General features: G+C 42.8%; 1 protein-coding gene across 5 annotated transcripts in view; it reads left to right on the forward strand.

Annotated features, from left to right (window-relative positions):
* sema6a (sema domain, transmembrane domain (TM), and cytoplasmic domain, (semaphorin) 6A) overlaps positions 1-14,708 on the forward strand; it is a 99,617-nt gene that overhangs the window by 49,887 nt on the left and 35,022 nt on the right. For all 5 annotated transcript variants that reach the window (XM_019269790.2, XM_019269793.2, XM_019269791.2 and 2 more), the window contains 4 exons: positions 5,039-5,099; positions 6,543-6,605; positions 7,242-7,343; positions 13,939-14,029. In XM_019269790.2, the coding sequence (XP_019125335.1) occupies positions 5,039-5,099; positions 6,543-6,605; positions 7,242-7,343; positions 13,939-14,029 (317 nt within the window). The remainder of the gene's footprint in view (positions 1-5,038; positions 5,100-6,542; positions 6,606-7,241; positions 7,344-13,938; positions 14,030-14,708) is intronic.

The raw sequence follows: 14,708 nt of genomic DNA on the forward strand, positions 1-14,708 counted from the left end.
TTTGTGAAGAGGATTTGAACCAGGGAAAGCCAAAACAACGTACAATGAACCCTCCGCTACCACCCATGATCCAGATATGAAGAGAGAGGAATATTGGTGAAGAGGGTGATGAGAGAGAAAAGGCGGGAGGTGGAGAGGAGGGTGGACGTGCAGGCATTTAGTCTGCGGAAAGAGGGGTGGTGGCAAAAGGTGCGGGGTGCATGCTAATCGCGTTCCTCTCTTTTCTGTAAGATAGTTTGACAAAGGCCCAGCAGATGGACCAAGCTGGCCCGCCGTCACCCCAGAAGAAATGCGCTGTTATGAAAACGACATTCTTCCACACAAAGCCGCTGTGTTCTCATGGCCATGCATGGCTACATGTCCGATGGAGACCCTCTATGTCACTCTGTAGCACTCAGTCTCACACTCTCGCTTAAGCTCAGTTGGTCCACTGTCTTGCCTTGATCATTCAGCTCTTTCTCTCTGTCTGTACCCAACTTTTTTCAGTGCCTCCATATTTGTGTCTGAGAGGATATTTGCATACCTTCCATCCTACTCAGACATTTTTGTCACTGAATTTCGGGAAATGTGAAGCCCACGCCAAGTGGTTCACATTGACAGCCAATTGTCTGCACCCATTGGTTGTCAAAGGCTTCTGTTATTTCGTTTTTTCTCAGAATCTCACGGTGTTTCGAATATCCCAATATAGAAGACCTTTATGTTGCTCGCAGCGTACTTGATTCACAGTTTACAATGAGAAAAGAAGAGTGAGAAAATGATGGGAAAGAGAATGACAAAAAAATTCTTTGGGTGGATTTTAGGAAATTAAGTCACTTATAAACATTATCCAATGTGAAGGGCTAGTTATACAAGACAAATTTGAAGTGGTTTATACATTTGAAGAGAGATTTGAACCATTTAAGATGTGGCTCCAGCGGTTGGCATGAATCAGGTTCTCAAACTGTGAGTTGCGTCATTATATGGGGGCACTGGAGAGTTTAAGGAGAGACTTGAGGCAAAGAGTGTGACTGGGAAATGACACATGCATGCTAGTGTTCTAATGCACTCATTTGGCCTGCTAATCAACACATTAAACATTTGGAGCAGCAGCAGTGGGATGACACGCAGCTCAAAGAGGAAATGAAGGTACTTTAAAACTGTTGGTGCCTCATTGCTGCAATTTGTGCCCAAAATGACACTTCTCTGAGTCATAACTCGATCAAATGTGAGCACACAGATATGACACAAATAGTTTTAGACTCTGAGGATATCATTATCTCCGCCTCATTATGTCCATTGCACGTTAACATCTATAGAAAGCAGAAAAATACACTCCTCATGACTCCTGACCGCAAAGTACATCACCCAAAGTACTGCACATCCATGACTGCATTGCAACAGTTAAAGGGAGTCAAGCTCATGCTGAAGAAGAACAGAATAAATGAACTAGCATTTACATTTGCTATTTTAATTACATACTTGAACAAAGTTAAAGATTTCAAACTCCTTGTGTTGTGCACTTTTACCTGATCTAATATTCCTGGATTAGTCCACATAGTACTCAAATTAATCATGCAACATTTTTCATTCTCATAAATAATTTTACAAGTCAAATGTAAATATTACATTTGTAATGTAAATGTATTCTATTCTACGCAACAATAAACAATAGAACACCTATTTTTATATCCACAGTGCTTAGTGCAAATGGAAACAGGCTCTCTCATTACTCTTTGCCACATTTTTGCCCTAACAGGACAGCAGCTTTTGCTCAGGCCAGTTGTTTAGTCTGAAATTTGCTCAGCGGGCAAGAACTGTCTTGAAATCTGACCTCCGCTCGAGGCTGCTAGGTCAGTAGGACGCCTGTGTTGGGGTTTTTTTTAGGTTTTAAAGGACTCATAACACAAAGTATTTTAAAAAACGCCAGCAAGATGAAATACTGATATAACGACTAAGCCTAAACTATGCTATACTTTGCAGGTCTATAGTATGCACCTACTTTAACAACTGGTTAACAGTTTTTAAGCTGCTTTTCCAAAGTGAGGATTTGCTGCTTGAATATATTTCACTATTTCCTGACATTACATAAGAGAAAAGAGATAAGACCTAGCTTCATTATCTTATTACTCCAGCAATAATAATAGTTTGTCAGTGCAAAGCTTTTTGGTACAGGGTCTCACATGTCAGCTTACACCTTCTGACAATAATGAAACTGTCAGGAAATAAACGTTCAAGTCTCTGCAAGTTGATTGTCATGGGTTATTAAATAAAGAAAAACCACTGGCTGCCTGGAAGGTAGGAAATCAATTTTAAAACGTCAGGTTGATTTTGGAATATAGCCTGCAATAATGTGAAGTACATTTATTTTATAGTTAAAGGTCTACGACATACAATACCACCAGTGTAGTCCTTGAAGACTCTGCCTTTGGTTTGTGTCCTCTCTTTTTCCCCATGATGTGACTCACACACCAGAGGAAGTTGAACAAGTTTGTAATATGAGTTCAGGTGCAGTGGTGAAGAGGTGAAAGGGTGCATGTGCGTGTTGGTGCAAGCATGTCTCCTTGCACATGTGTGTGTCTGTGTGTGCGTGTGTGTTTGGAGAGCTGGTGTTGACACAGACACAGCCGCTTCATTGTCCTCCATCTTTAGTCAGGATGTTTGAGGGACGCCTCATCGCTTGGCTCCCTCTCATCTCTGCTGGAACCAAAAACCCCACGGCTGGAAGGCCTCGGCCCTCGAGGATGCTGTCAGCACCGGGGCAAGAGAGGCACAAGGCAGGGAGCAGAGCTGGGGAGGTTACTGTCGAAAATTATGGAGCAGTCAATTATAGATTTCTCTTGAGCTGTTTTAAAATTGCAGGCAGTAAAATAACCCACGGGATTACACTAAATCCGCCAAGTAATCCTCTGATTTAATAGCCTTTGATTTAGTTTTGTCTTTTTAATATAAAGTTTGAATTTTAATACAAAGATATAAATGAAGTTAAATGAACATGTCACTGAACTTTAGGAGACATAGCTGAACATTATACTGATATCATCCATCAGTGTTATCACCCATCATTTTCTATTTTGCATTTAAATGTTTTCCCTCTCTGTCTTGCCATATTAATAACGAAATTTACTGTAAATCAATTTCTACCATGATATGTATCCTGTTACCCTGGCAGCAAGGTGAAAGAAACACTGAAACACAGAAGGGCCATTCAGGAACCCTGGAAATTCAGTCCAGATCAATTAGTATGAGGAGTGCAATGGTAGTGCTACCAGAGATCTTTAATGAGAAACATTTTACATGCTGGGTTTGCGGTTTTAGCCTGAAATGCTCGATTTTTTAGTCATGGCAGTGAGTGTGACAGTCAGCATCTGGTATTTGCTCAAGCAAGTGAACTTGAATCTTAGAAGGGCATGTGATGCATCTCAGTGACCTAAAGTTGACTTTCTTCTTCTTCTTCTTTCTTCTTTTTTTTGCCTTTTATGAAAATGTTTTTAATTTAACAGGACTTTTTTTTTTTTTTAAAGAGCAAACGGAAATTTCATTATGGTTATCCATTGTGAGGGGCAGAGCTAGCAGGCATGAGGAATAATAAGTGGATTTTCAAAAAGATTTTTTTTTTCACACATAAATGAAGATGCATTTTATAAGTGACACAGTTCTGTGTCCATAAAAGAGGTCAACAAAGCAGAGCTTTTGAACTATTTGAAAAACATGTTTTATCTGCTTTAGCCAAGTTGATCTGTAAGTCACACAGTCACACAGATCAATGGACTGTGGGCCACCCTGATGAGGGCAAGATAGCCCGAAACGTTTGTTGAGATGAAGATGGTGTGTTATACATTTTACAGACTTTAATCTCAGTGCAGGCATAGAAAGAAGGACAAAACATGTCAATGAAAAAATGTCACTGACAGATTTTGCCCATGGCTCATGGGAAAGGTGACTTCTCTCATCGAGAAAACAGTGCTGTTTTTTGTATTTTCAACCGCTCTCAAAGATTAATTATTCAATTTAAGCATCGTGGCTGATAATGTACAGTAAGACTGGATTTTATCCTGAAGGAGATGGCGGTGGCCCCCAGGAAAGCGATATAAGTGGATTCATTTCAAGATGCCTGTTCCTCCAAAGACTTTATTAGATTTAGTTAATGAGAGAGCAAGGCGGGCTGACTGGCTGAGCGCAGGTTGGGGAGCTGGAACGTAATTAAGCCGTGAGTCTGACGATGCCACTGTTATACACTTTGATTAAAAACACGTTCAACAGCTAATCTCCAACAAATTAAAGCAGTTACATCGTTTGGCACGGTCACCTTTAGTTCTCTCCTCAAACGAGGTAAACCCCCCCTTTCTTTCTGTCTCTTCCGCTCACACCCCCTTCTACACCTTCTCTCGCCCTCTGCACCCTCCCTCTCCCTGTCTGCACCCTAATTCTCCGTGGTAAGTAGGTGTAGCTACATGCCTGGTCCACCAGCCGGTCCGTCTGTCTGAGATGCAGTTAACCCTTGTGGATTTTATGTCTTCCATATGCCCTGCTGGGGCCTATATGGCTGGACTGTGTAATACAGGAGAAGCCTGTATATTTCCAGGCCAGCACACACAAGTCTTCTTGTCTGAGCCATAATGAGTGTTAGTATAGATTTCCTGTGGCTCAAACACTAGGCTTAATTGACCTGAACAGCTCTGAGTGACTTGGCACCTCCCGTCTCAACCTTCCCCTCCTCCCTCATACACCCCCCCTCCCTCCCTCAAGACCTTTCTCTGGGACAAAGAGGCTTTGTCCCCGGGCCTGCGCCACAGCGCTCTAAACCTTTGTTGACTGTTTCTGTCTGACAGAGCAAATAGCTCTGGCCTCCTTTTGTTTATTGTCATTTTTGAAGTTTGAACAAAGTTTATACAAAGCCCCATTTTCTGACGTTGCTTGCAGCCTGCAGGGGGAATACGGGGAAGAAAAGAAATGGGTTTATTGTTTGTAGAATTTTTGACTGTCTGCTGCTGTCTAACCTTTTATCTTCTCATCTCTCTCTCTCTCTCTCTCTCTCTTGCCCTCCCTCCACCGCTTGCAGGGATCACATATACACGGTGGACACAGACACTGCCAACAGTGATGAGATCTTTTTCAGTAAGGTGAGTGAGACGTCTGTCTCTGTGAGGACGCGTTGTTCTCGGCGTGCCGTGATTGACAACGTAACCCTAATAACCCTGCTCCGAGTGCCACTGTGTGTTTATGTGCGCACGTGGGTGTTTACTTGCGCCTGCCAGCACACTTGCTCACCTACTCGCCGGTGTGAGCCTGTCGTGCTCGCAGCGCTGACCCCGTTAAGAAGATTATCCAATCAATCAGCTAGGAAACCGCCTGCGTCATCCACACTCATCAGTGGTACAGCAGGAAGGTCTGATGGGTGTGTAACGGAAGCTGAGAGGAGAGGAGAGGAAGTGAGGAAAGAGGAGGAGGGGAGATAGAAGAGGAAGATAGAAGAAGATGAGCAGGAGAAAGGGAGAGAAAAAAGGACAAAAAAGAGGGGAAGGTAAGACGAGATGAGTCGCAGAAGGGCAAGAAAGACGAGGACGGATGCAGAGAAGAAGAAGATCCCATTGTATATTTTCAGATTATTCATGAAAGCACCTCATATTTACATAGGCCCTCAGCTGTAATAACCTGCTCTCCATCCTATTCCAACCACTCCTCGCTGGCATCACTTGCCCTTAACATAATGCGTGCAAACAGAATTCAAACAAGGCCATTCTCTTGTATACAACAACCCGCCTTCCCTCCACCTCATCCACTTCAATGTCAAAGCCCGGCGAGTGGGTCTTAATGAGAGCAGGCTGCAGATGAAAGGCTGGTGGGAGACGCACAGATTGATTGATGACTGAGGGTCTTTAATTAGTGGCCGAGCTCCAAACATGTTGTACAACAGCGGCGGGTACGTGGCGGTCTGAACCAATGGCTCAGTGCTGATCCTCGGGCCACAGAGGGGATGAATGAAAAGCTGTGTGTGTGTTTATGTGTGTGTGTTTATGTGTGTGTGTGTGTATATTGCTGGATCCCAGATATAGCTTAGCACTGACTGATAAGTGTGTGTGACAATGAAAGAGGGCTTATGGGTTTGTGTGTTTGTAGTTGACTGGCAGGTATTGGTTAGCGCTGACCTGCAGGCCAAGGCAGTGTGTGTGACTGTGTGTGTGTGTGTGTGCGCACAAAGATGGCCAACCTATCAATCCACAGAAATGAGCTTGTGGCTCTGAGGTGGGATCTGTCCTTGGACAGACCCTGTTCTGATCCGGGGTCAGTATCGTATTTCCTTCTCTCAGGCAGAGAATTAGAAGTTCAAGGAGGTAAACTGATCTGCAATCAGCGCTTAGAATAAAGTTCACCTCAGAGCAGGTGCCTCATTAGGGAAATCAATGACAGAGAATCTCAGATGATGATTATTGATCACAGTATAGATTGGTTATTGAGCCGTATGGTGCCTTCTGTTTCTTTCTCCCACCTGAATGTTTATCTTGTTTGCTTTCTCTCCCTCTTCTTCTCTCATCCTCTCCTTTACTTCCATGTGTTTCCTGCAGAAAATGACATGGAAGTCCAAACAGGCAGATGTGGACACGTGCAGAATGAAAGGGAAGCATAAGGTAGAGAAAACACACACACACACACATGCACACACACAAACTTCTGTACCCCAACTTCATTTATAGAACAAAAGTCACCCTATTTTTCATGAAACACCTATTTAGTGAATCACACATTATACAGTGCAGACAAGCTGTAACAGATGTAATTTCTCACAGTCTCGCACACACACTCACACACACACACACATTAACAGACACAGGAAACCCTGCAGGTGCAATAACGCACACCTGCAGTTCATATAACCTTCTGCTATCACAATTTGTGAAGCACATCAGTGAGAATCCTAATATCAAATAGCAGCAGAATTGTTATAATTCTTTGGAGCTCTAAATACGGTGCAAAAATAAATTATTTCATTATTGCACATAAAGACACTGAAAGGAGAAATAAAATTGCCTGTAAATACGTCTTAATGTACCATGAGGAAATGCTACTTTTGACGATTATATGCTTAGATTAGATGCCTCTCACTTGTCTGTAGAGCACTACATGCTGCACTTCAAAGGAAAGAAAAGAAAGAGCCTCTTGTTTTGAAAACCACATGCAGGATTTCAGTGTAAAAGTGTCGATTATTAAAAGACACAAATGTCACCATGCACTTCTTTTCTTTTTTCTCTCCCGGCTTCCTGAAGGATGAATGTCACAATTTCATCAAAGTCCTCCTGCAGCAAAATGAAGACACCTTGTTTGTTTGTGGAACAAATGCTTTCAACCCTTCCTGTCGAACCTACAAGGTAAGGGATGCACACACACATAGACACACTCGCAAACACACTCATATATAAACAGGTTTTTGGTGCCCTTTGACTTTTTTTTGACCTGAATGCTAGGCATTCATTGGACACATTGTGTACCTACAAAACTATTTTATCTTTCTTCTGTCTCTCACTTTTTCCTCCTCTGTCACACACTTGTACACACACTCACGGATGTTTTTTACATGCACCCTTAACCATGCGGTACTTTGGAGGGATTGGTTGAGCTACGAAGCGATGGACATAGATGGATGACTTTCACAACTCAGCAGGCCCTCCTCCCATGTCTTTATCTTCAGGTGTACTTTGACACGCTCGATTTAGAAGCAGAGAAACCCAACTACCCACCTTCTTGCATGCACACACACACACACACACACTGAAGCGCAGTCCTGAAATCCGATTCAACCCTCTCCTGTAAACAGACGCCTTGCTGGCTGTATTCACACGGTGCATTTCTGGAATGGTTTCAAGATTCCTTCAGGAAAAGCACCTTGTGGAGATTTCTTTGACCTCAGGTCAAATGAAGAGAGCAGGTATACACTAAGACTGACAAAAGTAGAGATGTTAAGAAAAGAGACAGAAAGATTGGCATACAGGGAACCAGATGGACAAAAAGGAGAGAAAAATATATTTTTTAAAGTTTTTAAGTCGTACAGGCAGGCAGAAAGACAAACATAAAAAACAGACATGCTGCTGAAAATGTCCCAATTTTTTTCTTCCCTAGTGACATAAATCTGATGTTTTTTGATGCCTTAGAGTGAAAAGTAAGCAGCATTCCCATTACATTCAGCAAATGTTAGCTCAATCTTGTACCTCCACAAACTGGAGCAGCTGGGCTGACCTGATGTTGTGTTAGCAAGTGAGCAAAACATGCCACAGAAAAAAAATGCTTAGTTTGACTGGTAATTACCAAAATTACTATCAAACTTTAAGCCACATACTGTGCCTGATATGTATGCTCAAAGTTAGTGCAGTGCAGGAAACATGGTTTCAGCATCATTGGCATTTCATTCAAGTATGTAGAAGAGTTCTATCGTAGAATAACTATGAGCCGTCATCCAGAGAAATCCAACATTGTAGAGGCAAAGAAAGACAGACAATCAATCAGACAGACAGTAAGAAAGACAGGAGGACAGCCTGAAAGACTCAGCAGTGGTTCTGTCCTGAAGGATTATATTGTTTAGTTTGTTTGGAGGTGATGTGATGGTCACAGCACATCTAGATGTTATCGAGGTGGCCTGTGGGGAAGACGCTCCTGCTTTGGTTCACTAGATCTGTTTACCAGAGAAACAAGACATCTCCGCTCCGCTGCCTTTGTGGTTCAGCATACTAAGCACACAGAGTGGACGTCTTTCAATTCACTGACTCCTCCTGCGGGGAAAGTGGAATTTATGTCTCTGCATTTATCAGGCGTGGTTAGCTTTTATAACTCCTCCGGTTATGGTTTCAAGGTTTGTGTTTTTCCCTGTTACTGCACTGATATTGCTGCTACTCTGGTAAAATGAAGAGGAAGTGTTATAAAACATGGTGAGGCGTGGTGAAATACATACACACAAATGCATGCTTGCCTGTGCAAACATAAAAATCAATGCATACTGCATATACATTTCTACACATGATGGGTGGTGTTACGTAATGGTACCTAGATACCTACTTAATGTGAAAAAGAAAGAAGACATCTGTCCATAACAAAGTGATAAAGTACGTTAAACTATTTCAGATTGACACAGTTCAATTTGCTCCTGCATATTTTAGTCAGTCAGTTGAACTAATACACTGTCTACACGTGAAAGAATAGCCATTTTTGACAGGACATGTATGACTATTAATGAACTTGACTGAATTCAATAAAATGTCAGATATTGATGGCATTTAAAAATGTTGTAAAATTTATCACTGATCACAAAGACGTGCAAATGCACATACAAATGTCTGGGCACGTGTGTAGAGAAAACAGAAGTGTGCATGCATCCGTACACAAACACTGACAACTGTGTAAACATACAACACACACACATTGTACAAAATCATCACACACACACATCCACACTCACACACTATACTGTTGGCAGGCTGGCAGACTCTCTGGGCAGATACCAGGCCTTTGATGGCATGCTGGGTTCATCCACTCTGCTTGGTCAAAAGTGTGTGCATGTGTGTGTGTGTGTGTTTGTGGTTAAATCCACCTTGGCCACAGTTTGCCTCTCCATCTCCCCAGTGTGACAGTGCTGAAAAGAGCTTCTGTTTCGGGGCCAGCCTCATCCCACATTAATCAACAACGCTGCAAGGGCGAGCGGGGGGGGTGGAGGGGGAGCAGAGGTGGCGGCAGACAAGGGGGGGGGGGCAGAGGGGGCAGGGAGGGCTGCTGCCCAAACCAGCAACTCCCTACACCGCTCCTGTCCCAACACCTTTCCTGCCTGGTTACCATATTTTTTACCTCTGTCTGATTTTATTTCTTTTTTTTAATTTCTCTCTTCATTAGCTTCTTGTTGTCTGCCCCTTCACCTTGTGTCGATAGTGTCATGTTACACACACGCTGATAAACACATGCATGCAAGCATGCAGAAAAAAACACAGACAGACACCTTGGCAGCCACGGCACAGTCCTCTCCCTCGGCACCTCACAGCACCCAACTCCCCTCTCTTTTTTCTATTCATCCTCTCCCCCTCCTGCCCTCCTCCCTCCTTCATCCCCTCCTGCCAGCCTAATTCCTCTCCCCCTCCATTGCTCCCACCACTCCACCATCTTTCCCTCTGTTGCTTTCTCCCTCTGTCACTCCCTTGCTGTGTTGTAATAATAAACACCCCATCCAGCTGGGCTGATATATGACTGGAGTCAGTTTCATCGCCTGTTGCTGGGCGAAGCGGGGGGGGGGGGGGAATCAGTGGGGAGGCTTGGAGGCAGTGGGTCCCAGGTGATGTGTCCTTCGACTTGATACTGGTGGACTGAGGTGTACTGGGAAATTTCATCTGTACCAAGTCTTTGCATTTGAAATATGATTAATGCTCACAGTGGGATTTATTGCTATCAACAAGGTGAAAACACACCCACACATGCCTTTTTATACTACAGCTTTTCCAGAAGCTGTTTGATTGACATAATTGCAAATAGAGACAATAGCTTGCAGTGTAAAACTAATTGATAATTATACATTAGTATGGCCGCATAATTAACCAAACTACTGTCATATTTGTGCAGTGTTTGCGTCTTCTTCCAAAAGATCAATCATTTAAGAGGTTGAAGGTTCAGATAAATGAGGTTCTTCCTCTGTTGGTTAAAATAACACATTTCTTTCAACAGCTGTGAACACTCCAGTTTCCTACTCGGGTATAAAGGGTGGTCAGGGAAAGGGTTCATCGTCCTAGGGCTCAGAAACAGGTTGCAGAGAAGTGGGCCATAACTATTAATCTCCCAGGGAGATGTGTCCTTGTTTGCTTTACACAACCGCTTCTGGCCCAGGTGTGATCTTGTGCTCTTGACCTTTATAGATGGTGAAAGTTGTACAGGTGGAAATATGAATACAAAGACACGTGTGGGGACTCAACTTAGCTGCAAACTGTAGGACACTGATCTGGAAAGTTAGTTATGAAAAAGTTAGTTATGCCCGTATCGGTAAAAGAAAGATTTTTCTCCTTCATGATGATTAATTTGTCTTCAGCTGCTCTTTGTTACCCCTACAGTCAGGCCAAAAAATCTGAACCAGGTAAACCACTGAGATTATTTTAAATCTGCTGTCATCACAGAAATTACATTTGCAGGATACGCCTCAGCAAACATGCCCTTTGCTGTTCTTCTTCTATAAAATAAAGACAGAAACGGTTAATAAGTGGGACACTGGCTCAGTTTACCCTAAGTTTGTCCTCAGTTAGATTTCACAAATCCCTCAGCAAGGATAAATAAAGCCCATAAAGGAGTCATAAAAACAACAGAGAGACCCAGAAGAAGAACCTGTCCCTCACCCTGAGTACTGAAGCTAAGACTGAACCAATTAAAACACTCCTAATGGGCATGTTTTGAATCTACATTGTGTTTGTCTAATTAATTAGCGTATAGCCTATGGAAAACACCAATGAGCCGTTGTAGAAATTAATTCATCTAGATACACTGCACCCCGAGCCAAGGTTACTGTACATTTGTCTACTAAGCTACAGTAGATCCCTACAGAACAGTTTGTTGTTTAGGCGGTGCTGATGAACTGTGACAGTGCTACTGTTCCATTCCCATTACTTTGAATTGTGTTTCTACAAAGCTGAAGCACTTCTTTATTTTTTGCAGCTAGTGGAGTTGACAGGATAATAAGGTTTGCCTGGTAAACAATGTAAAAAAAAAAAATCCATCTGGCTGTTTAAACATCAAATATCTTTATGGTAATGTTTAAAATGTCACGGTGCAGTGTGGCAGTTTTATGGATCGCTATTGCCCATTTTTAAAATATTGGATATTACTTTGGACAAGGCTAACAGGAGCAAGTGAGCAAGAGTGTGCAAGTGAGCACTCGGCTGCTGTTTCTCCACACATGGAGACTGGAGCTGTACGTGTATCTGTGGCTGGGCTGGGAGTGTCTTCCTCTGTTCAAACGGCAGGAATAGATCAGTGACAGCCAGCCAAGCCCTGTAGACAGAGGTCACTACCTCGGTGGAATCAACCCGGGAGGATGGAGAGGTGGGGGTAGCTGCCGTGGCGTGAGAGATATGTGAGTGTGTGTTTGTGATGTGCCAGAGAAGGAGGGAGTGTTTGTGTTCAGTAGCTGACACAAGCTGCTGACGTTTCAAGCTTATCTGAGTTTCCCTGTTGCTCTGTACATCCAGACTGATTCAGTTGATGCACCTGACCTTCAGCTGCTCACATCCCTTATGATTAACTATCTATAATTACAGTCTGCCCTGTCTAATAACAATATATATCTTCAAACCAGCTTGCCTCCATATATTATCATCCTATAATTTCTGAAGAAACAGAAGGAATGAGAAATCGAGAAATGTGCTGCTGCTGCTGCTGCTGCTGCTTCTGGTGGTGGTTCTGTGTTTGTTGTAAAAGGTCACTTGTAATTTTCTCTGCCAAATCAGCCTCAACAATTTCTCTGGCAGGCTTTTCTAGCATTGCGCCGGAGTGTGTATGTGACCTTTTTAGTGGGCAGATGATAACCGTTTCCGCCGAGACAGGAATAGAAAACAAAATGACCTGTTTAGAGACCAGAAAGGGCGGCGTAAGCAGTTTGCAGCCTTGGCAAACTATGCTCTTCTTTGTTGAGAGAAAGGGAGAGAGTGAGCAAGCGATAAAGTAGAGTACGAGAGAGATAGAAACAGAGATAGAGAAGAAAAATGACTATGTATTGTGATCTCTGTAGGCAAACAGTGTGTTCAGTAATCTTCCCTGACCTCAGCTTCTGGCCAGTGTAGCATGGCTCTTCTTTTCTTCTCTCTGCTGTGAGTGTGTTTGTGTGCATCTCTGGTCTTTAGCCAGCATAAGAGAGTTTCCTAAGGCGTGCTGGGGAAGACAAGCCAGCCCATGGTGGGATGATAGTGACCTTTCACCCACATGAGATCTTCCGCCATGCCCTGCCATTCTCTTGTGACCAAACTGGGCATGAAAATCTTGTCTAAATTCCAATTCACAGAGATCATCCAACTCACCACTGAATTAGACCAGTAGTACTTCTTAAACAATGCACTAGGCCTCCAAATAGCTCATGAAAATGAGACTACTGAGTGACTGAGCGACAAAAGTTTGGATAAACGACACTCCCTGTGCTAAGAAAAGACAACTGTTTATTGTGTCGGTGCAGAATTAAAACTCAGATTTCTCCTGAAATATTCTTGGCTAAGGAAAAACTCCTAGCACAAGACAAACTTGAGGCTGCAAAATATAAAATAATGACTACTGTATGATCTACTATTTAAAGACTCCTGTGGTCTAGCATAAGATTTCTCACATTCCCCGCTTAGGGCTGTGTGCTCAGCCATTTTTCCTTTGCCCATTTATTTCCTCTTCACAGCAAAAGCACATGCTTTAGAAATCAGGGCAGAGAAAAGCATTGCAGTAAATGGGTTAAAGATCTGTCTGAAAAGGTTATCAAAGTCTTCTGTAACACCAGTGCAGTTGAAGAATAAAGGGTATCAGGGGAAAGCAAACCACATCCACCCATTTTGCGAAACATGTTGCTGTGGAAAACCTGTCAGTTTTTTTTTCTATCTCCCTCCATGACAGTTTCCAAGATACTCCCAGATGGGAGCTTTGACAGCGCTCAGTTGGACACCAGAATGGCATCCACGGGATATTAGTTTAGGTCAAAGTTAGATGGACACACTCCTGAGATGGGTACCATAGCTGTTAGGGACTATTTTATCATGACTCACACCATATTTCTTCACTTTAACACAGTGTATTTGTGGCAGAGCCTTCGGATTGTCATTGTTTTGACACATTTCTCATTTTCCTCTTCTAGACATTTCCCTCCAACCCGGGAATCGACATTTCCTGTCTTAGTTGCATTTCAAATACGTTGTTTGTTTTGACATCACTGCATTGTCTTGACACTTTGTTGACCTTTAACCTCATTTGTGACCGCAGATGGACACCCTGGAGGCTCTGGGAGAGGAGATCAGCGGGATGGCACGCTGCCCGTATGACGCCAAGCATGCCAATGTTGCTCTCTTTGCTGGTAAGTTTAAATATATCAGTATATATCAAATTAAGTACCTGATTATCATCACTGTGATTTTCTGTCTTTAAGTCATTTCCTGTGGTTTCCATTAGGTGAAAATAGATTAAGTATGTGTGATACTACTACGTCTCATGCTACAAGGCAAAAACATCCATCCCAATTTTCTCCTATCTCCACTTATTAAACGTTGGAACATGTTAAAGCTAGATGGGAAAAGTTGAGTCTATTTGAGCGAGGGGATTAGTTGAGGTTGGATTTAATATTGTTCTTAATACCCTGCGGTTTATTCTAATGGCAATACTCTGACAACATGTCAGAATGAAAGCCGATCTGTGTTACATGCACTAGAGCAAATTGTTAAAACTCAAGGCCACATTTGCTCCACGTCAGGAATTCGCTGCCTTTTTTAGAGCTATTTGGAAACACATCAATAGTAGTGTGGTAGCAGCAAAGAAAAATCATTCTTCTCTTGCTTTTATTATACTCTTCTGTCATCTTCTTTGTCTCTCGATCACTTTCTTTCAAAATGCACAAGATTTAAAATAAGTCACAAACAGATTGGACCAGAATGAGTCAGCTTTCCGTTGGCGGTGTGAGATCCCTTTGATGCAAACGACCCACAGGCTGCTAAAGACATTCAGTCCCCATTCATATTTGCTGTGAACCGATTTATAGC

Source organism: Larimichthys crocea, chromosome III, assembly GCF_000972845.2.
Source record: "Larimichthys crocea isolate SSNF chromosome III, L_crocea_2.0, whole genome shotgun sequence".
Classification (NCBI taxonomy): Eukaryota; Metazoa; Chordata; class Actinopteri; family Sciaenidae; genus Larimichthys; species Larimichthys crocea.